Below are 26,841 nucleotides of genomic sequence, written 5' to 3' on the forward strand. Positions count from 1 at the left end.
GGAGTCTGAAAGTTTATGTTCTATTCAGTTTATTGATGTAGCGCCATTCACAATACATGTCATCTGGAGGAATTTTACAGCCTGCTCCACATGAACTCTGGCGGCGGATTTCAGACCCAAACCGTCTTGTGGTCCACAGGCCGCTGCCGCTTCTGTCTTTTCTGGCGAATCCAGCTGCCGAGGCATTTCCACGCCTTGTAGAGGCAGATCAGGTGGATCTCTAAGCCACACAGTCCTGGAATGTGCAGCACCGGTCCGTGGGTCTCGTGCCAGTTCAAATGTGCCGGGAACCCACGGATGTTGAACCTGCAGATTGGGCTTGTTGCTGCGTCTCCGTCCATGGTGTCCATGCTTCAACAGTTGCCGATGAGCTGACGTTAATATTTCAGTTTGCAGCAGTGGCCGTGTCTCTGTGTGACAGATTTTCATGTGCCTCTCTGGTCGTAGTGAACGTTGCTGATATGTTCCCTTTAATATTTCTCTTTTACCGGTTTGATTTGCGAACAGGTTGCTACAAGAGAGCAGTTTGCAGCGAGTTGTGCCCGATGCAGAGATATATTCAGCTTTCATGCGACACAGAAAGTTTCTACAAGCTGAATCTTTGGTCGTAGTCGTTTCTCGGACCGTGTTTCCAGTCGCGGCCGTGTCTCTGTGTGTCTCTGGTACTGGTGTGTTTGCCCGTGATGCTGAGATATATTCAGCTTTCATGCGACACAGAAAGCGCCTCCAAGCTGAATATTTGCAGTCGTTTCTCGGACCGTGTTCCCAGTCGCGGCCGTGTCTCTGTTTGTCTCTCGACCGTGTTTCTCGGACCGCTGCCGACTTTTTCCCAGTCGTGGCCGTGTCTCTGTGTGACAGATTTTCATGTGCCTCTCTGGTCGTAGTGAACGTTGCTGATATGTTCCCTTTAATATTTCTCTTTTACCGATTTGATTTGCGAACAGGTTGCTACAAGAGAGCAGTTTGCAGCGAGTTGTGCCCGATGCAGAGATATATTCAGCTTTCATGCGACACAGAAAGTTTCTACAAGCTGAATCTTTAGTCGTAGTCGTTTCTCGGACCGTGTTTCCAGCCGCGGCCGTGTCTCTGTGTGTCTCTGGTACTGGTGTGTTTGCCCGTGATGCTGAGATATATTCAGCTTTCATGCGACACAGAAAGCGCCTCCAAGCTGAATATTTGCAGTCGTTTCTCGGACCGTGTTTCCAGCCGCGGCCGTGTCTCTGTTTGTTTCTCAGCTCCCGTCTCTGGTTCGAACCATGAACCTGTCGATCCAGGCGCGGATGCAGGAGCCTTTCTACTACGGCCGCGGCGACGTCACGGTGAGGAACTCTGTTCCTCTTATATGATAACATGGAGCTGCTGACAGGTGCCGCGCTCCTTCTTCGTGACTTGCCGCCGACTTTTTCCTTCGTTTTCATCTCAGGCCGAGCAGCTCCCCTGTCTCCGCTCCCTGACGAACCACGGCGGGACGGTTTTGCACAACTCCAAGCTCTGCAGCTCTCCCACACCTCTTCAGAGGGGGAAGAGAACGGAGGGGCGACACACCCGGCTCTAGAGAGACCGGCTACTGACGCGCTCTGAGGACTTGAACGCACTGCTCTAGGACGGAGACACGGTACATGCTAAGGGGGAGAAGCAGCAAGAGCCGGAAAGCAAATAAACTGTGGAAATCAGAGAGATAGCGGGGAGTCTGAAAGTTTATGTTCTATTCAGTTTATTGATGTAGCGCCATTCACAATACATGTCATCTGGAGGAATTTTACAGCCTGCTCCACATGAACTCTGGCGGCGGATTTCAGACCCAAACCGTCTTGTGGTCCACAGGCCGCTGCCGCTTCTGTCTTTTCTGGCGAATCCAGCTGCCGAGGCATTTCCACGCCTTGTAGAGGCAGATCAGGTGGATCTCTAAGCCACACAGTCCTGGAATGTGCAGCACCGGTCCGTGGGTCTCGTGCCAGTTCAAATGTGCCGGGAACCCACGGATGTTGAACCTGCAGATTGGGCTTGTTGCTGCGTCTCCGTCCATGGTGTCCATGCTTCAACAGTTGCCGATGAGCTGACGTTAATATTTCAGTTTGCAGCAGTGGCCGTGTCTCTGTGTGACAGATTTTCATGTGCCTCTCTGGTCGTAGTGAACGTTGCTGATATGTTCCCTTTAATATTTCTCTTTTACCGATTTGATTTGCGAACAGGTTGCTACAAGAGAGCAGTTTGCAGCGAGTTGTGCCCGATGCAGAGATATATTCAGCTTTCATGCGACACAGAAAGTTTCTACAAGCTGAATCTTTGGTCGTAGTCGTTTCTCGGACCGTGTTTCCAGTCGCGGCCGTGTCTCTGTGTGTCTCTGGTACTGGTGTGTTTGCCCGTGATGCTGAGATATATTCAGCTTTCATGCGACACAGAAAGCGCCTCCAAGCTGAATATTTGCAGTCGTTTCTCGGACCGTGTTCCCAGTCGCGGCCGTGTCTCTGTTTGTCTCTCGACCGTGTTTCTCGGACCGCTGCCGACTTTTTCCCAGTCGTGGCCGTGTCTCTGTGTGACAGATTTTCATGTGCCTCTCTGGTCGTAGTGAACGTTGCTGATATGTTCCCTTTAATATTTCTCTTTTACCGATTTGATTTGCGAACAGGTTGCTACAAGAGAGCAGTTTGCAGCGAGTTGTGCCCGATGCAGAGATATATTCAGCTTTCATGCGACACAGAAAGTTTCTACAAGCTGAATCTTTGGTCGTAGTCGTTTCTCGGACCGTGTTTCCAGCCGCGGCCGTGTCTCTGTGTGTCTCTGGTACTGGTGTGTTTGCCCGTGATGCTGAGATATATTCAGCTTTCATGCGACACAGAAAGCGCCTCCAAGCTGAATATTTGCAGTCGTTTCTCGGACCGTGTTTCCAGCCGCGGCCGTGTCTCTGTGTGTCTCTCGACCGTGTTTCTCGGACCGCTGCCGACTTTTTCCCAGTCGTGGCCGTGTCTCTGTGTGACAGATTTTCATGTGCCTCTCTGGTCGTAGTGAACGTTGCTGATATGTTCCCTTTAATATTTCTCTTTTACCGATTTGATTTGCGAACAGGTTGCTACAAGAGAGCAGTTTGCAGCGAGTTGTGCCCGATGCAGAGATATATTCAGCTTTCATGCGACACAGAAAGTTTCTACAAGCTGAATCTTTAGTCGTAGTCGTTTCTCGGACCGTGTTTCCAGCCGCGGCCGTGTCTCTGTGTGTCTCTGGTACTGGTGTGTTTGCCCGTGATGCTGAGATATATTCAGCTTTCATGCGACACAGAAAGCGCCTCCAAGCTGAATATTTGCAGTCGTTTCTCGGACCGTGTTTCCAGCCGCGGCCGTGTCTCTGTTTGTTTCTCAGCTCCCGTCTCTGGTTCGAACCATGAACCTGTCGATCCAGGCGCGGATGCAGGAGCCTTTCTACTACGGCCGCGGCGACGTCACGGTGAGGAACTCTGTTCCTCTTATATGATAACATGGAGCTGCTGACAGGTGCCGCGCTCCTTCTTCGTGACTTGCCGCCGACTTTTTCCTTCGTTTTCATCTCAGGCCGAGCAGCTCCCCTGTCTCCGCTCCCTGACGAACCACGGCGGGACGGTTTTGCACAACTCCAAGCTCTGCAGCTCTCCCACACCTCTTCAGAGGGGGAAGAGAACGGAGGGGCGACACACCCGGCTCTAGAGAGACCGGCTACTGACGCGCTCTGAGGACTTGAACGCACTGCTCTAGGACGGAGACACGGTACATGCTAAGGGGGAGAAGCAGCAAGAGCCGGAAAGCAAATAAACTGTGGAAATCAGAGAGATAGCGGGGAGTCTGAAAGTTTATGTTCTATTCAGTTTATTGATGTAGCGCCATTCACAATACATGTCATCTGGAGGAATTTTACAGCCTGCTCCACATGAACTCTGGCGGCGGATTTCAGACCCAAACCGTCTTGTGGTCCACAGGCCGCTGCCGCTTCTGTCTTTTCTGGCGAATCCAGCTGCCGAGGCATTTCCACGCCTTGTAGAGGCAGATCAGGTGGATCTCTAAGCCACACAGTCCTGGAATGTGCAGCACCGGTCCGTGGGTCTCGTGCCAGTTCAAATGTGCCGGGAACCCACGGATGTTGAACCTGCAGATTGGGCTTGTTGCTGCGTCTCCGTCCATGGTGTCCATGCTTCAACAGTTGCCGATGAGCTGACGTTAATATTTCAGTTTGCAGCAGTGGCCGTGTCTCTGTGTGACAGATTTTCATGTGCCTCTCTGGTCGTAGTGAACGTTGCTGATATGTTCCCTTTAATATTTCTCTTTTACCGGTTTGATTTGCGAACAGGTTGCTACAAGAGAGCAGTTTGCAGCGAGTTGTGCCCGATGCAGAGATATATTCAGCTTTCATGCGACACAGAAAGTTTCTACAAGCTGAATCTTTGGTCGTAGTCGTTTCTCGGACCGTGTTTCCAGTCGCGGCCGTGTCTCTGTGTGTCTCTGGTACTGGTGTGTTTGCCCGTGATGCTGAGATATATTCAGCTTTCATGCGACACAGAAAGCGCCTCCAAGCTGAATATTTGCAGTCGTTTCTCGGACCGTGTTCCCAGTCGCGGCCGTGTCTCTGTTTGTCTCTCGACCGTGTTTCTCGGACCGCTGCCGACTTTTTCCCAGTCGTGGCCGTGTCTCTGTGTGACAGATTTTCATGTGCCTCTCTGGTCGTAGTGAACGTTGCTGATATGTTCCCTTTAATATTTCTCTTTTACCGATTTGATTTGCGAACAGGTTGCTACAAGAGAGCAGTTTGCAGCGAGTTGTGCCCGATGCAGAGATATATTCAGCTTTCATGCGACACAGAAAGTTTCTACAAGCTGAATCTTTAGTCGTAGTCGTTTCTCGGACCGTGTTTCCAGCCGCGGCCGTGTCTCTGTGTGTCTCTGGTACTGGTGTGTTTGCCCGTGATGCTGAGATATATTCAGCTTTCATGCGACACAGAAAGCGCCTCCAAGCTGAATATTTGCAGTCGTTTCTCGGACCGTGTTTCCAGCCGCGGCCGTGTCTCTGTTTGTTTCTCAGCTCCCGTCTCTGGTTCGAACCATGAACCTGTCGATCCAGGCGCGGATGCAGGAGCCTTTCTACTACGGCCGCGGCGACGTCACGGTGAGGAACTCTGTTCCTCTTATATGATAACATGGAGCTGCTGACAGGTGCCGCGCTCCTTCTTCGTGACTTGCCGCCGACTTTTTCCTTCGTTTTCATCTCAGGCCGAGCAGCTCCCCTGTCTCCGCTCCCTGACGAACCACGGCGGGACGGTTTTGCACAACTCCAAGCTCTGCAGCTCTCCCACACCTCTTCAGAGGGGGAAGAGAACGGAGGGGCGACACACCCGGCTCTAGAGAGACCGGCTACTGACGCGCTCTGAGGACTTGAACGCACTGCTCTAGGACGGAGACACGGTACATGCTAAGGGGGAGAAGCAGCAAGAGCCGGAAAGCAAATAAACTGTGGAAATCAGAGAGATAGCGGGGAGTCTGAAAGTTTATGTTCTATTCAGTTTCTTGATGTAGCGCCATTCACAATACATGTCATCTGGAGGAATTTTACAGCCTGCTCCACATGAACTCTGGCGGCGGATTTCAGACCCAAACCGTCTTGTGGTCCACAGGCCGCTGCCGCTTCTGTCTTTTCTGGCGAATCCAGCTGCCGAGGCATTTCCACGCCTTGTAGAGGCAGATCAGGTGGATCTCTAAGCCACACAGTCCTGGAATGTGCAGCACCGGTCCGTGGGTCTCGTGCCAGTTCAAATGTGCCGGGAACCCACGGATGTTGAACCTGCAGATTGGGCTTGTTGCTGCGTCTCCGTCCATGGTGTCCATGCTTCAACAGTTGCCGATGAGCTGACGTTAATATTTCAGTTTGCAGCAGTGGCCGTGTCTCTGTGTGACAGATTTTCATGTGCCTCTCTGGTCGTAGTGAACGTTGCTGATATGTTCCCTTTAATATTTCTCTTTTACCGATTTGATTTGCGAACAGGTTGCTACAAGAGAGCAGTTTGCAGCGAGTTGTGCCCGATGCAGAGATATATTCAGCTTTCATGCGACACAGAAAGTTTCTACAAGCTGAATCTTTGGTCGTAGTCGTTTCTGGACCCAGTCGCGGCCGTGTCTCTGTGTGTCTCTCGGACCTCAACGGGGTTACCTGGTTAAATAAGGAATATATAATATAAAACACTAAGTCATCAAGTGGGGGGTTCTTGCTTTTGCTCCCATAGAAGGTTTACCTGTTACAGTCCTACTGTGGATCAAAATACCTGTTGCTATTTTTATTCCCACTCACAATCACATAGTTTAAAACGATGTAAACAGCATTTTAATGGGCTTCTGGCACGAGGCTCCGTTCACCTCTTTCACTGAATTTCGCTCTGGGACTCCGGAGTCTCTCACGGATTTTCGTGCAATTCTATGGTACCTGTTAGTGTCTAGAATTTACAGTGTTTCTGTTGCGCGCAGTTATCCTCAGTCACTCGCCATTTTTCTTCCGGCAGGAGGCTCCGTACACCAGTCGCTTTGATTACAGCAGCAGCTGCTTCAATTACAAATGTATCTCAAATCTGTCAGGATCTGCTCCTTATCTGTGTTTATTTTGAGTTTTTGTGTCTCTTAGTCTCCGTATTGTATTTTCTCCCCTTGATTGTTCCCAGGTGTTTCTTGTCTCCTTGATTACCCTCTGTGTGTTTAACCCCACCTGTGTTCTTTGTTCCTCGTCGGGTCCTCGTCGTGTTTGTCTAGTCTGCCTGTGTCACCAGTTGTGAGGATTTGCCTTGCGCTCCTACCTGGTTTTTTGGACTTTGTATATTTTTTGGATTTTTGGACTACTTTCGTTATTAAACCATCTTTTTCATCTTACCCTGGGTCTGCTGCCTCTGCCTCACCACCCATATCATGACAAAATCTTTGTCTACAATCTAATGTTGGAAAATACACAATTTAACAGTTGCTGAGTTTCCATTAAATAAGAAATTATTTCACCTGAGTATTGGGAGCATTAACGAAATTTGAACTGATGGAGTGAAAATATTTTGGGTCAAATTGACTATAAAACTTCCGGTCTTTAATGCTTCACTCAGTGTTTAAACCACCTGGATCTGGTTACAGATTAACAGAAAGCTAACACTTTTATGTTTAATTATTACTATAACTGTTTTTGGTTTTCTTAATTATTTAATTTTTCCCTTGACATTTTAGTTGTTTGAAACAAAGATTTAATTTCAACTTGCAGGGTGAAGAACATTCATGATTTGATCAGTTTCCTTCACTGAAAAATAAAAATGCAGCTTTAAAGGAAAACCCAGAGCTGAATATGAACCAAACATGATTTATTAAATTAATTTTATCCAGTTGAGGTGGCTCGGGCATCTGGTCAGGATGCCTCCTGGACGCCGCCCTGGTGAGGTGTTCCGGGCACGTCCCACCGGGAGGAGGCCCCGGGGAAGACCCAGGACACGCTGGAGGGACTATGTCTCTCAGCTGGCCTGGAAACGCCTCGGGATTCCCCCGGAAGAGCTGGAAGAACCTGCCGACATCATCTGATGTCGAAAAGTCAGAACTTTGAGAGAAAAACCGAACATTTGGACTTAAATTTACGAGATTAAAACCAAGATATCCTCAGCATTACAAAGTGAAGTCCTCTGAGCTTAGAGGATTCATTTCGGGGTTTTCCCGGTTTCAGGCGGGTTTGGACCCAGTTCATGTCCGGCCTGCACCGGGGAAACATCGGTCTGGATGAGCAGATCTACCTTTGTTAAAACGCGCATCTTGTAATCTTGTATCTTGAATCTTGGTAACAGTTTGAAATATTATGTCGGATTGACTTCGGGTTCGGATCCGGTTTAATGTTTTAATTAGGCCCGATCTAAAGGCCTAGACAGAAAACCGTTAAAACCAGCTCGGACCTGAAGCATCGCGTCGGACTTTGTGAAAACTTGCGAGAAATGCTTGAAATAAATTAAGCGTCATTTCTCAAGACAAGTTTTTTATTATGTAAAAAAGACAAATAATAATCGTAAACGTACCTTAAAGGAGGCGCACGTCTGAAGCAATCTGAGCAATGAAGGCTGCGCCCCCTGTGGCGGGAGCGCGCATCGCTCTAAACTCTGGACGGACTGAGTGAAGCGACACGTCACAACATTCAGCAAAGACTCTGAGTGGTTTGTGCTCCGTTTGTGCTCCGTTTGTGCCGTTAAAATGTTCGTTTATGCAGCTTTGGTTTCTGAAATATTAAAATTATTTGTTAGGTCATCCAGAGTTCACCATCCCCCCATGTTGCTCCAAAACAAACCAAACTGGGCTACTGCTCATTATGAAATATTACATAATTTTCTTTCATACGCCAACTGACTTCCCCTAAACTGATGACTGTGTCCTGCTCTGGACATAACCACACAGCAAGCAGTTATTAATTTCGTATGTTATTGTGTAAGTTAAATTCTGCAGATTTTCAGCTGGTGTACAATGTGTACCTTCTTTTGTTTTCAACTTCAATAAAGATTTAGAACAAGAAGAAATTTGTCTCATTTCAAGAAATGTTATTAGATAGTAATGTTTTCTCACCAATAAAACTTTCTCCACAATAATTGAATCCTGTCAATACAGGACCTGCGGCTGTGATCGTGACGTAATGTGTGTATTTGTATGACTGTTCAACTGTGCTTTGGTTTCAGAGGTGGTTTCAACAATTACATTCACATTGTTGACTTACTTTCTGCTGATTATGCAGCAAAAGGGTAAAAAACGACAACAACAAAAAAATCCATAGCTAACATGCTAGTTGAGCAAATAAAGTTTTTGCAGAGTAAAACCGGAAGTGCACGGCAGCGTCATTGGTTCAGCAAAGTTCATCCAAGTAATGTACTTAATATTTAGTAAATATATTTTAAATGCAACGAGTTTCATTTCATCCAATTTCTGACATTAAATGTATGTGCGTGGACTTTTAAAAGCACGTAAAATGTTTTGCCAACTTTGACAAAGTTCTCACAGCGTGAACTGTGATTGGCTCCGCCCACACTGCAGCGAGTGTTCTTGCGGCAGAGCAGGTGTAATTTCAGCCTCTCCTTCAAATTATTCAGTCTGAAAGAAATCGTTTTGAAAGAGTCATCTTTGGAATTTTTCCAACCCTCTGATTTTGATTTTTGAACAAGGTAAGTAAATTAATGCTCAGGTTTCATATAAAATGTTGACTCGATGCAATCCATCCCCATAAAGCAGAGAGGATCTATGCATGGATAGCTTATATATCAATTTATTTAAATTCACAACTTATATTTGAAGTCCAGAATTTTTAAACCTGTTGAAACATAGATAATTTATTCCAAAGTGAAATAAAAATTTAACAAGTACTTAAATTGCCAATTCGCAAGACTAGTAACAATGCATTATTGAAAATTATTTTGTAACATGGTTACATGGTGACGTAATCGGCCAAAATGATAATTTTTAATATCTCGAAACGAAAGCTGCACTAACAAAAATTTTAACGGCACAAACGGAGCACTAACTGCGTAGCCCAGTTTGGATTGTTTTGGAGCAACATGGGCGGATGGTGAACTCTGGATGACCTAAAAAATAATTTTAATATTTCAGAAACCAAAGCTGCATAAACCACTTGCTGAATTTTTGGACGTGGGTGTGTCAGTTTCACTCACCGGAGCCTCAGAAACACCCAGCCCACATAGATTCAGCTGGAGGAAACCGCAGCAACGAATGAAGCATTTTATCTGACAAACAGGTAGAGCAGAGGTAACACGGGAAGACCCCGGATGTACAGAGGATGTGGCCTTAAAGCCAACTGTAAACTTCTTAAATCTCATCAATAGCCCAGGGTTCCCAATTAACAGGTAGGTCTGGCTTAAAATGATGAAACAGAAATAGCATACAAAATATATTTTATGTATACATTCTTTTACAATAATAAAAATAGACTTTATTATTCTAGTTTAAAACCCAATAGAGCTCAGCAACTCAGGACACTAGAAGCAATTTGAGACTTAAACAAAAACTGCAAACCAAATTAGTAACCACACAAATTAAAGACACAAAATAATGTTAGACAAAACACAAAAAAACAAGTCTCACGTTGCGTCAGCCCAGTATGACGCTGCACCCAATCAGCTAATTCATAAAACAAAACAACAAAATACGAACTAACAGTTTGGTTCTGTGGTACGGATCCCTCTAGGGGACATGGGGAAATTTTCCTTTTGCGTTCCCTCGCAATACTGTACTGGTCAGTTATGCAGCATAATTAAATCCTGTAAGCCTTTCTTACTTTCTGCTTTAATATAAGGTTATGTGAGGTTTTTCCGTGAATGTTAGTATCTTTTTGTGAAATATCTGAAGTTTTATATCTTTCTTTAGGATAGAAAGGCGCCACAAACCTACGATATAAACAGAAACCTTCCGTAAGTAGGAAAGAAATAAATTATTATCGCGGGTAATAAATCATCTGACAGTTTTGATTGTGTCTCTGTTGTTCTAGTCTGACTGGTTTAAAGAGCTGCTTTCAGTTCCATCTCAGCCTTAACAGACATAAACATGCAGGAAAATAAATCGATTTTCAATCAGTTTTTTGCACCAAACAGTTAATAATAATGTCGTGGCCATTTATGTAAAAGTTTTGTAGTTTATAATATCTACCAATTTTGATTTGTTTTTTGGGAATATATTTAAGTTAATTTGGGTTCAAAATTTGTAATAAATTTTTATATTTGGAATTATTTAGATTACATTGTTAATTGTTAGAGCCGCCCACCAATTTGAGCAATTAAGAAAACACCGGGTGCTGGGTGGATTGTTTGGTGGATGTCTGGGGTGGACGGGAGGTTTTTGTAGAATGATTTTTTGACTTAAATGTCGCAGCCTGCTTTTTTTGGAACGAAAGGCTGCAACAAATAATACACAAGTTTTCACTGAGTCTCTGTAAGAGCCATATGAATGAAATCAGTAATTATTGATGACAGGAGCAGGAGGCTTTCACTTAGGTGTGTCGACGTGGGAGTGACGTCACCAGGTATGAATGGGAAGGATACTGACCTGCTGGCTTTGTGTGTATGAGGAAGCAGATGAGCGGGGCGGTCAGTCCTTGCAAAGTTTGGAGCCTGATCATCAAAATGAAATAAATCGATAATTGTGACAGAACAAAGAAAAGGTTTGGAGTTGATTGATAAACGGACAGATGAGATTCCCCGAGTTAACCCAGTGCGGCCCTTTACCATCATTAGTTTGTCGTGTTTTTAATAATAAAAATTTGTTAATAATAAAAACTGCTTGGTGCAAAACACTGATTGAAAATCGATTTATTACTGCTTGTTTATGTCTGTTAAGGCGAAGATGGAGCGGCACTGAAAGCAGCTCTTTAAACCATTCAGACTACGAACACAACAGAGACACAATCAAAACTGTCAGATGATTTATTACCCGCGATAATAACTCAGAGATAGTCCAAATTATAATGTATTTTTATTTCTTTCCTACTTACGGAAGGTTTCTGTTTATATCGTAGGTTTGTGGCGCCTTTCTATCCTAAAGAAAGATATAAAACTTCAGATATTTCACAAAAAGATACTAACATTCACGGAAAAACCTCACATAACCTTATATTAAAGCAGAAAGTAAGAAAGGCTTACAGGATTTAATTATGCTGCATAACTGACCAGTACAGTATTGTGAGGGAACGCAAAAGAAAAAATCCCCCATGTCCGCTAGGGGGCTCTGTACTGTGGAGCCTGTGCTACAACTCCAGCTCTTTAGCTCAACCTATTAATTTAACCCAAAGCATCAAAAAATGCCCCCAGGTGAGAGCATAATATGCAACATCATCAATCTTTATCAGCCACACAGCAGCGTATTTCAGATGCTGCAGCAAAGAACCAATGAAATGCGACCATCAGCACAAATGTGCAGGATCCAAATGTTGGCACGGAAACCGCACAACACACCTGGTGCCTATATACGCACTAATGAGCCTGTCGTGCTGCTAACGGAAATAAAGGTGGGGAAACGGGGCATGATGCATTCAAGGGCCAGAAACGGGTGGGAATTTACAGCCACTTTATATAAACACCGTTATAGACCACCCGGTTACACATACATTCCGAAATGGAAAGAAAATACTAAATTTCTTTAGATAAAAATCTCTAAATTGTATTTTTTCAAAATTAATATTCACTCTTTTGACTATAAAGACATAAAACAACCAGTTGCATTCAGAAGTTCCCTAATTAGTCCACTTGTGCAACAACTTGAGCAACTTTTGCACTTTCCTCCTGTTGCAGACGCGTCAGGGCTTCTATTTATAGATTAACACACACACACTCTCTCTGTGTGTATCTCTGTGTGTGTATCTCTGTGTGTGTATCTCTCTGTGTGTGTGTGCGTCTCTGTGTGTATCTCTCTGTGTGTATCTCTCTCTCTCTCTCTCTGTGTGTGTATCTCTCTCTCTCTCTCTCTGTGTGTGTGCGTCTCTGTGTGTATCTCTCTCTCTCTCTCTGTGTGTGTGTGCGTCTCTGTGTGTATCTCTCTCTCTCTCTCTGTGTGTGTGTGTGCGTCTCTGTGTGTATCTCTCTCTCTCTCTCTCTGTGTGTGTGTGTCTCTGTGTGTATCTCTCTGTGTGTATCTCTCTCTCTCTCTCTCTCTCTGTGTGTGTATCTCTCTCTCTCTCTCTGTGTGTGTGCGTCTCTGTGTGTATCTCTCTCTCTCTCTCTGTGTGTGTGTGTGCGTCTCTGTGTGTATCTCTCTGTGTGTATCTCTCTCTCTCTCTCTCTCTCTCTCTCTGTGTGTGTATCTCTCTCTCTCTCTCTCTGTGTGTGTGCGTCTCTGTGTGTATCTCTCTCTCTCTCTCTGTGTGTGTGTGTCTCTGTGTGTATCTCTCTCTCTCTCTCTGTGTGTGTGTGTGCGTCTCTGTGTGTATCTCTCTGTGTGTATCTCTCTCTCTCTCTCTGTGTGTGTGTGTCTCTGTGTGTATCTCTCTGTGTGTATCTCTCTCTCTCTCTCTGTGTGTGTGTGCGTCTCTGTGTGTATCTCTCTCTCTCTCTCTGTGTGTGTGTGTGCGTCTCTGTGTGTATCTCTCTGTGTGTATCTCTCTCTCTCTCTCTCTGTGTGTGTGCGTCTCTGTGTGTATCTCTCTGTGTGTATCTCTCTCTCTCTCTCTTGATCTTTCCTCACAGCGCAAGTTGCTTGGAACTCGAACTCTTGTGCAAAAGAGGAAAACTGCATTTTTTTTAATTAATATTCGCTTTCGATAAAGTTCGGAGTTTTTATTAATCAAAAAATTAAAAAAAAATAAAAAGGTTGGTCATAAAATGCAAAAATAAAAACCATCAACAGAAAGTCCTAAAAGTATTTCAGAAACCCCCTAAAACAGAGATAGTAATAAAATATATTATTTTAATGTAACTTTCCTGATTTCGGCCTGCAGAGGCTCGTAGAAAACCAGGCAGCTGTTACATCAGAAAGCAGGAAGCTCCGTGTGAAGGAAACTATAACATCGGAGTTGAACTAAATAAAAAGCGCTGTTTAACTCACCTCGTTTGGTCTGTTTAGTTTCTGGTTGGAACCTCGGTTCGCCAGAAAAGGTCCAGAACCAGAACCAGAACCGGAACCGGCAGCCAGACCCAGAGAATCAGAGAGCAAGGTTGGAAAATTCATCTTGATTTCTCTTAATGTCCGTTAAAGAAAAGATTCAGATTCAGATCGTTCAAGAATTTCTAAAACACAGAAATGTGTCTAAAACACACATTCTGAGTCTGAATGTGCGTCACTCAGAATGTGTGTGTGTCTAAGAGAGACTTCCTGGAATGAACACGGACGTGTGTGTGTGTGTGTGTGGGTGTGTGTGTGTGTGTGTGTGTGTGAGAGAGAGAGAGAGAGAGATTTATTTTTTATTTTAAAAACTCATTTATTCACTCAGTGGTGATACATAGGAACATCCAACACCAAGTCAAATTAACACATTCATAAATGAAAGTTCTGAATTATTTAAAGTAAATAAAACACCTTCATAATCCCAAATCTTCTGAAAAATATTTAGTTCATCCACTTTTAAATAATATTTATATTCTAACATCACTCTTGCTCTAACCATACAGTTTTACACAATCAGTATTCTGTTCATTACTAATTTTAAATTTTCTACTCAAATATATTGCAAGCTTCGCTTGACCGCAAAAAAAATTTAACAACCGTCCAATTTTCTTTTTTCCTTTGCCATATAAAGAACCAAAAATAAAAGACTGTTCTATAAAACCTTCTCCAAATGATTTCCAAATATCTCTTATTGTAAATAAATCCATTAATATAAGACATTGTACAAAACAATGAAAGATAGTTTCTCTTAATAAATAAGAAGGACATTTATCGGAAACAACAGGATTAATAATAGAAACAAAAGCATTAACCGCAATAATACCATGTAAAATTCTCCATTGTAAATCACCAACATTTTTAGTTAATGCTGGTTTATATAATAATCCCCACACAGGTTTCACATCAGAACCAACTTTAAAATAATCTCTCCAAGGAGTATCTTTTTTATCTTTTAATTTGACTTTGTTCAAAGCCTTAACACATTTCATATTTATTAACTTTCCATTCACAGAATCCAAAATTGTCCATTCATTTTTTTCCTTTCCCTAAAAAAGGTCCAGAACATTCAAGGTCTTTCATTTGTGGCTTAAAAGAGCTTAAGGAAGGGATCTGCTTCATCAGGTGTTAGACGTCCATCATCCCTTTATGAGTCTTTTGTCGTCTTCAGATAACATTCGCTTAAAAGCTGCCAACATAATACTTACAGTTCTTAGAGAGTGAAGCCAAAGGAACAACATCATCCATTTCAGATCCAACAAGCTCAAGCAGATGTTTCAACGTAACCAGCCCACTTTTCATCAAACGTTCAGAAATCATAACCATTTTGTCCCACGCTGAACCCAAAGGAACTGGACCTGTGTGCTGTACGAGTGACCGGTGTTGGGATTTCTTCACGATCGAGTGTCTGTTCACAAGTGCTTGGGGGATTTATTTTCATTTATTAGATCAAACTCTGAAGTTTCCTTCATTCACCCTGACTCTGATTATTACTGATTATTACTGATTATTACCTCCTCAGTCTTAGATTTGTTTTACCCGGCCTGTCCTGTAGAGTAGAACAGAAATATACTTTGCTTTCCCACGCTGGGATAACTAAGGAACTTTCCATGAACACATCAGTCACAGCTGAAGCTTCTTGCAGTCTGCTGTCCCTGATAGCAGCAGCTTATCGACTTTCTGGTTGCTTTTCTCTGCTCATTCTTGCAGGAGTTACAGCTGACAGAAATCCTGCTCACACCTGGGAAAAAATCAGAAGGTGATCAAAGTTTCCTCAGCTCTGCTGCTCAAAAGGAATAATAGAAACAAACATAAATAAGATCTACTGGAATCTGTACATTTATATCAAACCAGCTAATTTACTTCAGTAAATGTGGTTTTGAGAACAAAGCATCTTTGAATGGTTTTGGCTGAACATGTCTGGACGTGTTTCTCAGCTCACAGTGGAAACCAGCTGCAGAGTTCATTATGATGGATGCAGTTTGATGTTCTGTGATTCGATCTGCAGCTTTTCCCTGATATGAACAAATGTTTGACTGCAGCCTTGTGGGTTACGGTTACCCTTAAAACCTGTTTCCTCCTGACTTTACACTCATTCCTCTTCTTCAACTTTGAAAACACAAAACATGAAAATGAGATCATAGACGTTTTCTATCCTGCTGCCAGTTGTGGTCAGTGGATAATGAAAGTCAGAGAAATGTGACTCTGTTGTTTATTATGTTGTTTACAGTGTATTGTACTGTTAGTCTCTGAGAGGTCGCCCTGCTCAGCCTCCATCTGGCTGCTGATTTCTCTTTTTTCTTGGTTTTAGTTCCTTTTGTTTCTTCTTTTCCTCTTGCCTTTTGCATGACTCAGCAGTTCAGAAACCTCTGTGTGTCCTGCTGGTTTGCTGCAGCACCACAACAAACGAGGAGTTATAGCAGAAGCATTGTAATTTTGTAATTGACTTTATGACTCATTAACATTTGATCATCTTCTGCCTTTTCTGTGCAGCTGGGATCCTCCTGCCTGATGGCAGCATCCCAAACATAGAGGTGTGAGCAGTTTTTGTTTTTCTCCACTGTGTCACTAAAATGATTTATGTCATGAAAAAATGTGTGTTTATTTCTAAAAGTTAGGATAATGTATTTTAAGTTGTTTGGTTCACGTTTTAAGATTTGTGTTAAATGATTGTATTTTATTTTGTGTCAAATTATTTTTTGTTGAAAGTTATGGTGAGATTTGTGTTCATGTGATGCAGCGAGACGTAAATAAACATAGAAACTGAACCTGGAACAGAGCCTCATGTCCTGTTGTCCAGGTATTTTGTAGTTATGTTTATAATGTTTTGTGAATTTATGGTGTTTTATGGTGTTTTAATTACTTAATATTTTGGTTTAGAGTGAACAACGACAAATTAATCTTTAAAAACGTCCGAAGTGGCAGCGGCCATGAGGTAACGTTTGTCAAAGCAGGTGTCACCTGTCTGTCTGTAAATGTATTTTATTTTATTTTGTGTTTTATTTCTATAGTTTTCACAGCGTTTAATAAAAAGCCCGTCTTAAGGTGCCAGAGTTGTCTCTTTGGAGTTACACCCACTGCTTGGTGCTTCAACCACAATCTATTTAAAAGACAAACACATTTCCTCTGAATTATGAGTCAGCTTCAGGGGCGAGAACTGAGATGTTAGCAAAGATTTATGTCCACCAAGGTGTTACTTTCAGTTTTGCATTTCCTGAAAGATTCCAGCTGACTAAGACTTTGCTTTGTTATCTATTGTCATAGTTTTGCAAACAAATTGTTGCATTTTAGAGCAGATTCATATCTAGTATGTTTTAAAAAACAACAACCTGGAACATTTGAATGATAAAAGATTTAATGAGCGAGTTTGGATTGTCAGTCAGCAGCTAAAACAGGATTTAAATCATAAAACACACAACTGGGAGTAAAATAGTGAAATTAAATCTAATGTTAAGACTTTTAACCAGTTATTAACGTTAATTTAGCAAAAGAAAAAAGAAACAAATGAAATATAAAAACTGAGACCTTCTTGTTTCCTTCACAGATGGATAAAAGTAGATGGTTTTTAATCATTGTTGGCATCATAATCCAGTGTTTATCGCTGCTTTATGAGCCAAAAGTAACTTCATTATTCGGCCACAACTTCATCTCTGAGGTTAGAAAAAAAAGATCTGCAGCAAAACTTGTCTTGTAAAAAGTATTTTATTGCAGCTGAATCTACAGACCAGCACCAGTTTTACAGACAAATAAAAATAATTAGATCAATATTCACACCTTTACATGATTTATTAATGGTATCAAAGCACCAACAGAAATTATATCAATGGATTCAGCAGAAAGTAGCAACTTTGTGCATCACATTGACCTAATTAACCTCAGATAGACAGAAAATAAAGAAAAAAACAGTAAAAATGGCAAAAACTGTAAAAACGGTAAATACAGTAAAAACAATAAAAACGATAAAACGGTAAAAACAATAAAAACGATAAAAACGGTAAAAACAATAAAAACAGTAAAAACCGTAAAAACCGTAAATACGGTGAGCTCATGTTGTTCCAAAGCTCATTTTCTTTTTATTAATCCAGAGGTTGCATCCTTCCAAGAATCTTCCAACTGTCATGAAATCATAAGACGAAGGAAACAAAGTAAAACTTCTAGAAATTATATTTTGAAGAAATTTTATGACATGTTGGATAAAATGCGACGCGGCCGTTCAGACAGCGGGATGAGCCAGCAGGGCTGGAGGTTCTGGTTCAGGACGGGAGGCGACACAAAGCAAACGGATTTATTCAGACAGAAACGTTTCTGGTTCCAGGACTGGAAGCATCTCTTCTCCCAATACATTTCAGCAGCACACCAACACAAACCGTAAATTTAATGCTGATAAATCTATTATGGTGGTTCATAAAGGCTTGAAAGAACTTAAAGAAGATCTTTGTAAAATAACTGGATGTTTAGCTGAACGTTCAGCTCAAAAACATGAAGAAGCTGCCAAATGACTTCAGACAGAAACAGGCACTCCATCGATCACATGACCTTTGGTTTGCATTTGAATTGGAGGACTGTATGATGCAGTTGTACATTTTCCCAGTTTGAATTTGTAGACGGAAAACCAGATGATCAAACCCAAGAGAATCACAGCAACTGGAACAGCGAGGATGAGACGTGCTGTGAAACTGTCGATGCACACGGATTCAGAGAAGCAAAACTCTGAAACAAAAGAAGAGTTACTGCAGAGAGACAAGAACAAAAGAAAACACAAAAAACTGATTTATGTGAATTTAAAGATGGGGGTTTCTTGATCTCCGTTTGCTCTGCTGAACCAGTTAGATGTTATTTTTGGGGTTGTTTGCTTCACAGTTTCAATTAGTCCAGCAGGTATTGATAAAAATCTTTCTGCTGGAAGAACAAAAACAAGACAAAGAATTCAACAGTTTGTTGAGATATAAAAATCTCCTCACAAACATTCAATATTCCAGATTATGACACGTTATTCCACTATAGGTAACATTATGTCATTATTTAGTTAAGAGGTGAAATTTTCACACCAAAAAACTAAAAGTTGCTCTAATAAGACAAAATCAAACATCTTAGTGGAGACATTTGGGGGTTTATCCAAAAAGAGGCGGGGCTAATGTTGCAAATACTAAAACAGGGGCCAGTACAGGTCTGTACACATCAACTCTTATTAAAAAAATACATATATTTTTACAGATTTGTCGTTGTTACAGCATGTTCTGAGAAAATAAATGTAAAAAAATTCCTTTGCCTTCTTCCAGTGCTAACTAGAAACAACCAATCAGGGCCAGGGGGCGGGGCTTAGCGCTGTCAGCTAGCAGAGACTTCTGAATGCTAAGGCTAGTTAGCATAGCCACCAGTGATGGCAGATATCGGTTTTTCTGTAACCACAGAAAACTGTGGTTTTCTTTTGCATTAACAGATTGAACAACTACTACATGAGGATGATTGACAGCACTAAGAACCGCCTCCTGGCTCTGGTTGCTTTTGCCGTTTTTCTTCAGACTGCAATAGCAGCTCAGGGAGACGAAGGAGAAGATCGATCTGTTCACAGATCATCTGCTTCATAACTGGTGAGAGTTTTAATATTTTATTTTTTTACAAACTGCAGCTTTAATTTAATAAAACATGCGTACAAATCACATGTCATGGTTTGAGTATAAGGTGAGGGGAACCACACAGTGGTCTACTGGGATGAGGATGGAAAAAGTGTTTATGTCCAAAACCAGTTAGACGGATCCAGACACACCAGGATGAGCCAGCAGGGCTGAAGGTTCTGGTTCAGGACGGGAGGCGACAGAAAGCAAACGGATTTATTTGAAGCTGCAGGTCACATCTGAACCGACTCCCAGTATCACAGAGAGACAAAGAAGCTGGTTTTTATACTTTGGGCAATTCCAACACTGATACCAGGTAAAGGGAGACGAAACAAAAGAAATAAACATTTACACAAACCTAACACAAAACAACAAATGGTACCAATAAATATTTACATGCATGCAAATCATTAGAACTGAACTAATCTAAGGTCAGTCAAAGATTAAAGTTAACTTATTTAATTTAACTCCTCAGAGTATTGCCCCTCTTAATTGAAAATGATAATCGCCAGGAGCTTTTTAACATCACCTGCAGCTGAGGAAGGTAAAACTCAAAACAATTAGCAAACTCAAATTAAACCATCTAAATCAGAAACTAACTAACATTTCCTTCCATTACAGGAAGGATGGCCAGTCCCTCTGCCTGAATGAATGTTTAAATGTCACAATGTGAATGAAAATAAAGAATTGAAACAAAAAGCATTTAGTCTGTAAATAAATTCAACAACATAATATAATATCAATCATCATTTATTAGGGATGGAACCCTGGTCTCCATCACAAGGGAACAGAAAACAAGTGAGACTAAATACTCAGGAGAAAATGAGCAAACGAGGGACAGCAACTGTAGAAGAGGCTAAATTAACCAGAACACACAAAAAACCCAAATCCTCACAATACAGGGTTTCCTTAAGCTACAGAAATGCTAAAGTTTACCTTGGATAATTTAAAACTAACATCCTGGTGCTAAAGATAGTAGTTAAAACAAAAGACCTGAACTGATGAGACTTGGACGGCACCAAACTGGACCGCAGAAGAAGAGTCAGGAGTTTCCTGCTCAAGGCTCAGACTGAGCCATCTGTCTGCAGGTAATGTGGTTTGAACTAAATCAGTAAAACAGAAGATAAAACCTGAGATGAAGTTTGAACACCACTGATTCAGATAAACCACAGAATCTGATAACGTCTGAGGTTTTCAGGCTGACCTTGTGGATGTTGCATTCACTAATTCACTCATTCATTGTGAAATTCAATTCTGCTTTAACTACAGAGTGAATTATGCACAATATCTCCGTGGTGTCTCAATAGAAGTGCCCCAAAGAATCACTTCCTGAAGTGCAAACTGTGCAGGTTTAATGTGACATGTAAACATGGTTTCATTTAGCATTCAGTGACTATTGTTCTTTTTCTTTGGGTGTTTTTGTCTTGAAATTCCCCTGAAAGTCGTGTTGCCTCTCTGGGTAATCAATGCAGGAGTTCTACTTCCTGTTTCCTTCAAATATCTGCATGCAGAGCAGTTTTGACCTGAAAATACCTTCAGTCTTTATGGAAAATGATGCCAGTTTTCTTCAGTACTTGGGCAGAAATCTGTTTACTGACATTCATTTGCAAAGAGTTCAAAGGTCAGTCATCTGGAGCACAAGCACAATATTACTATTCTTTCCACTGCAATAGTAATATGAAAGTTTCACATCATCTAATCAGTGGAACAGTTTCTCCTGCAGCTTCGCTTTTCTGACTGGAGGTTTTGAAAAAACAGAAAACTGTTTAGTTTTCTCAAGTTTGTAGTTTTTCATTTTATTCTATTGTATAACTTAACTGGTTTATGATTTATAGACTTTTGTGTCTGTGATGAACAATAAATACATTTTCTTAGCTAATCCGTCTTGTTTGAGCATCAGAGCCGAGTGTGAATAATGTACTTTTACACTTGTTTTAGTTTGGGTTTTAATCAAGGCAATATCTAAGGAGCAGAGCAACTTTCTGCTAATTCTTCATTTACTGTTTCTGCTCACTTTGTTTTTCCAGATGGTTGAATTAATTTTCAACATCAGCTCTGAAAATCTACTGATGTTCTGTGTGTTTTCTGACCAAAGTCCTGCTGCAGTCAAGTTAGCAAAATTAGCATTAGAGTTAGCATCAAAATTAGCATTAGAGTTAGCAACAAAATTAGCAACAAAAAATGTAAACAACAATAATAATAATACAGACCTTTGGGCACTTAAATAACTTAAAAACAACATAATATGTAGGAGAAAACATAAGATACAGAAACCCTTCAGCATGTGCATGCAAGCACAAGTAGCTTCTACTTTAGCATCAGCAGAACTAATGCTTATGATTAGTGCTTTAGGATTAATTTAATTAATGTTTAAGTGTTGCTGACATTTAAAGAAGTTGTCATCAAACTTTTTAGGCAAGAAAGAAGACATGAAGGTCTTTTTTTGGAAAAACACACTGTGGATATTATGCATGGAGAACAATTAATTAAACACAATCCACCAATAAGAATGTGTCAGATCTGTGTTGCATGTGGAAAGTGACAACAAATGAAATACTGTGTAGGAGTTTCCACATACTGTATGAGATCTGGCCTCAATTTGACTGAAGAAAACGTTTCTGAAATGATGTTACCTTCAGCAAAGGTCATCTGAATATTTAAGGCAATATGCTCAAAATGAGGAAATATCTACAACCACATCTTTGTATGACTGTACATAACTCAGAGCTCTTACTGGTTGGTGGAGGAACGCCATCGAGCTCCAAGAGGCTGCAGTTCACTGCAACACGACAGGAAATACGCTGATGAGCTGAAGAAAAGCCGACATGTTGACAGAAACATGTTTCTGTGGAAACATTCAGCTCTTACCTCTGCAGTCAACAAACCGATCAAACTGAAGGAAGGAAACAATGACATTTAAATCCAATGCAGCATTTAAATCTACACAGATTGATGCTAAAACTATTTAACACTTCCTACTTTAGTCTCTGTTGGTGAAGTTTGTTTCACTTTCCAACACTTGGTGATGTGCGTCAGGTGAGGATAGCAGGTCTTCAGGTCGATGTGGTCGACAGTCACGTTCTCCACCAGGTTTTCATTGACGGAAGAACCCTGGGCAACCACAACCTTCTGGAAGATGAAGTAGTTTATATAATCACTTTATTTTCTGCAGTAAACTATTTCTCATCTCAATGTCTTCTCTCTGTTTTTACTTACGTCATGGTCTGTCCACTGTGTGTCGCAGTCATCTGAGGCGGTCCACTGGGACAGCTGGTACCTGAAGAAACGGGTTGGAAGTCGACTGACGCTGCAGTCTAGAGGTGAAAGGTCTGCAGCAGCTGCAGGAAGCAGCAGCACCACCAGACCTGAAATAAATCCAAAGAAAATCAGCTCAGAAAGTGAAGAATGTTTAGATATCAAAGAGCAAGTCAACAAGCTAGCACACCATCAGCTAAGTGGTCATAATGATATGCCTGATATTAGTTTTAGGTGGTGCAGCAGTTATAGTTTTAAAACAGCTGTAAGGCAGAAACAATCAGCTGCACACAGGAAGAGTTTCCTAGCTAACAAGGTAGCATAGCAACCTGCTAGCCAACAGTCTCCATTTTAAATTGGATTAAACAGAAAACAGATCATGTTTAGATGTTGTTCTGGGTTCTTCCTCCTGGAGGCGCCGTTGATGGATTCTCTGGGTCATTTTGGGAGAAGGTTCAGCAGGTCCGATCGGCTAATCGGGAGAACCGGGACATTTTCCCCATGGGCCGGTCTATGGCAGGCAGTTTTAACATAAAATCGGGTTTTTAATCTGTAATTTTAATTACATTCCAGATATCCTGAATTAACTTTGCAACTCTTGTACTGAATTACAGAGCAAGTAACTCGTACTGTAATTCAGGTGGAAAGGGCTTTGTGACATATTCCAGACTGATAGATGTCAGAGTCCGTTTATTATCCGTTTTAGGATTTGTTTGGACTCGGGGCATTACTTGCTGAACTCTTAGAGTTTCCAGACAGGTTCTGTTTCTTCACTAGGCCGGTGCCCTGTGACCGTTACCTTCCTGCCCACCAGAAGCTGCTCCTCCATCAGAGCCTCCGTGTCCACAAGGCTCCTTCACTAGAGCTACAGTGGGAAAAGTTTACGCTGTGGAGTCTGCAGACCGAAGGAAGGCAGGTGGAGAAGGAAGGCAGGTGAAGAAGGAAGGCAGGTGAAGAAGGAAGGCAGGTGGAGAAGGAAGGCAGGTGAAGGAGGAAGGCAGGTGAAGGAGGAAGGCAGGTGAAGGAGGAAGGCAGGTGAAGGAGGAAGGCAGGTGAAGGAGGAAGGCAGGTGGAGAAGGAAGGCAGGTGAAGGAGGAAGGCAGGTGGAGAAGGAAGGCAGGTGGAGAAGGAAGGCAGGTGGAGAAGGAAGGCAGGTGGAGAAGGAAGGCAGGTGAAGGAGGAAGGCAGGTGAAGGAGGAAGGCAGGTGAAGGAGGAAGGCAGGTGAAGGAGGAAGGCAGGTGAAGGAGGAAGGCAGGTGAAGGAGGAAGGCAGGTGAAGAAGGAAGGCAGGTGGAGAAGGAAGGCAGGTGAAGGAGGAAGGCAGGTGAAGGAGGAAGGCAGGTGAAGGAGGAAGGCAGGTGAAGGAGGAAGGCAGGTGGAGAAGGAAGGCAGGTGAAGGAGGAAGGCAGGTGAAGGAGGAAGGCAGGTGGAGAAGGAAGGCAGGTGAAGGAGGAAGGCAGGTGAAGGAGGAAGGCAGGTGAAGGAGGAAGGCAGGTGAAGGAGGAAGGCAGGTGGAGAAGGAAGGCAGGTGAAGGAGGAAGGCAGGTGAAGGAGGAAGGCAGGTGAAGGAGGAAGGCACCTGAGTGTAAACAGGGTTACTTCTACCGCCAGGACTGCAGCCTGTGCGTCTGCTACGATTAATCAGTTTATTATGTTTTACATTGAGCCAAGTTGATTTGGGAACTTTTCCCCTTCACTAAATAAGCTGCTTTTTTCTGATTATAGGTCACAAAAAAGCAAAACCAACCAGAAAAAGGCTCCACTGCTTTTATTTAACATAATTATTGAGCTTTTTGGGTTTAGTGGCCAGTTTTTAATTAATTTAGCAGAACTGAAACTAAACCAGATAATACAACATCTCAAGCATGTGGTAACAAAATGGCAAATATGAGACATGTGACTCAACTCAGACTAGAAAATCTGATTCTGCTATTTTCGGTTACATCATAGTAAAGGAGTGAGAGGTGAACACATTTAAAGCCTGAGTGTAAAACTCCCTTCTTGCTGCCCAGTGGTTCTGTCTGACAGGAACACTGAGCTCAACCCTGTTTGTGTTGCTACAATTTCAGTTACACGAAGTTTTTGGCTTGTGGTTGCCAGATTTGATCTTATAAAACGACTCACACCACTTGGTGGTTACCTGATCGCTGCTGCTGCTGTTTCCTGATTCTTCCTGTGCAGCGAAACCAGAACAATTCAACTACAATCAGCCGCCAGCAGTTTAACCGAACTGTCGCTACAGGAGTAAATGCTGCAAGTCAGAGACAGACGGAGACTTTTCTGAATCATTTCATATAATTCAGAGAGTTTGTTGTCGCCTCTTTGGGGGAAATAAATTCCTGAATGTTCTCGATGGGGAGAAATGAGTCTCTAAAACCTGCAGTAAAGTTATGCAATGTTTATTCTTGAAATAGTATATGTATGTAAAAGTAATAGATATGTCATAAATACAAACTTAAGATCGTTATGCTTCTCATTTTCTGCTCGTTGGTTCCCTGCTCGCACCGCGAACCTCCAACATCCAAGTGACTCACCTGACCGTGAAGATTTTCTCTGTTTAATAAGGAAACGACCCGCCGGACAAATATCAACTAGAAAAAGCCACTAGAAAAAGCAAGCAACTAAAAAAAGCAATAAAAACATCAACCGATTCGGACCAAAACAGAAGAACACGCGTTGTAGGCGTGGGAAAAACGCCTATCGCGTGTTTATTTCCTGCGTCAGACTGGAGTCGAGAAACCTTTAACGGTGAAACATTAACCGAATAAAACTCTCACAATGAGGCAATAATCAAATAGATAACATTATTTACTGTATTAATGCGGTTCTATCAGGACATTTTGATCCGGAATGATTTTGACTCGATCATTGTGTCTCCGACTCACCAGTCAGCGCCAGCAGCCTGCAGATCCGGTCCATGCTGAGCAGGATCCGCACCTCCGAACCAGCCTGGTACCGGTCCTGAGTGGGTTTAACTGGAACCTCGCAGTAAGGCGCGTTATAAAGGCGTTTCAGGGAGGAGCCAGGAGGAGGGCGGAGGAGGGCCGAGGAAAGTCCCACTATGCGGATCACGTGTGTCTCACGTCAGACGATGCTGCCTCATCGAAAAACATTCATTCAAGTATTTCACAAGTTTGAATTTCAAACATGAGATTCCGAATCACTTTTATTGTCTACAATGACATTTATATTACGCGTTATGTTGAATTATTTTGAGTATTTCATGACGGGCTGCAGAGTCACCAGTGGATCTGCAGGAGCTTCTCAGTTTATTTCTGGTCCAAATAAATCCTGGACTGGATCCTCAGAGCAGATCCAGAACCTGGTTCTTCCTGGTCCAGAAGACCTTCCATCAGCAGAACCACATCACTAATGTCCAAACCTTTCTCCGACATGGGTTAAAATCTTGGAGTCATAACATTAAAAAAATAAATACAGTTACAGGGTGTGCCATACATTAAGTTATACAATAAAAAAGAAGCAAAACATTTGGTTTATTTTGCCTGTCAGAGACAAAAATGTGGGTGTTAATTTATCAAAGTCACATTTTCACCACATATGTGTAGGAATACATTTATTTGTGAATTAAACTAATATTTAATTCACAAGAAATGTTTACAAGATAATTATTTAGCTTTCAAATTAAATACTTAGGAAGCAAAATATTTACCTCCAAATGAACTTTTTATTTTGCTAACATTTAATTTTCAAACTAAACTTTCTTGCCAGCTCTTTCAGAAGTTAAATGTGTTTTATTTATTTAAAACAGGGACAAAGTAAAGGAAATGAGAGATTACAATGATATATAAGGGACATCTTGGATCATCATGACTCTAAACAGCCCAAATTACGGCAGGAAACAGGAATTTAAATTATTTTTTATTTTCTTAGATACAACCATAAAACTCATCAACACCAATTTTTGAACGATGATTATACAACATAAAGAATGTCAGGTTGTTTTTTAGCAGAGAATCAAAGTTTATCAAATATTTGTCTAACGGTATTTTTCTAGATTAAAACGTCTCTTAGTCTGAGGAAAAGTTTGGATTCATCAGAGGAAGTTCTGGATGACTCAAAACTGACTCACTGTAATAACAATTAGACATTTCCCTTTACAGAGATTTCATAACCTCAGCACAAACTGAGGACAGCTGGCTAAGAACCAGATTTAGCTTCATGAAAAAGTCTCAACATTTGGCCCTATTTTGCAGAAAGTCTTTAGGAATCTAACTTTGTGTTAGTTCTACATGCATCTGTTTATTGTTTATATATACAGTATTTACAGTATATACATAAATAAAACTGCTAATATTAAGATAATAGAAGACTAAAACCTAAAAATGCAGAGATAAACATCCTGCAGCA

At 41.9% G+C, this 26,841-nt stretch overlaps 1 protein-coding gene and 1 long non-coding RNA gene across 2 annotated transcripts; one reads left to right on the forward strand and one right to left on the reverse strand.

Annotated features, from left to right (window-relative positions):
• Window positions 1-17,289: 17,289 nt before the first annotated feature.
• On the reverse strand, window positions 17,290-25,548 carry LOC114141464 (uncharacterized). The gene is made up of 6 exons (XM_028012013.1): window positions 25,359-25,548; window positions 22,435-22,583; window positions 22,198-22,347; window positions 22,087-22,111; window positions 21,953-21,997; window positions 17,290-18,313 (listed from the first exon to the last, which is right to left on the reverse strand). Exons 1-6 carry the CDS (start codon window positions 25,390-25,392, stop codon window positions 18,105-18,107), a joined length of 612 nt encoding a protein of 203 aa, XP_027867814.1. The 5' UTR covers window positions 25,393-25,548; the 3' UTR covers window positions 17,290-18,104.
• LOC114141465 (uncharacterized) lies at window positions 18,320-20,185 on the forward strand. The gene is made up of 2 exons (XR_003594844.1): window positions 18,320-19,194; window positions 19,694-20,185. It is a non-coding gene; the product is annotated as an uncharacterized LOC114141465 (long non-coding RNA).
• Window positions 25,549-26,841: the final 1,293 nt, after the last annotated feature.

The sequence above is a fragment of the Xiphophorus couchianus genome, unplaced genomic scaffold (genome assembly GCF_001444195.1).
Source record: "Xiphophorus couchianus unplaced genomic scaffold, X_couchianus-1.0 Scaffold1000102, whole genome shotgun sequence".
NCBI lineage: Eukaryota > Metazoa > Chordata > Actinopteri > Cyprinodontiformes > Poeciliidae > Xiphophorus > Xiphophorus couchianus.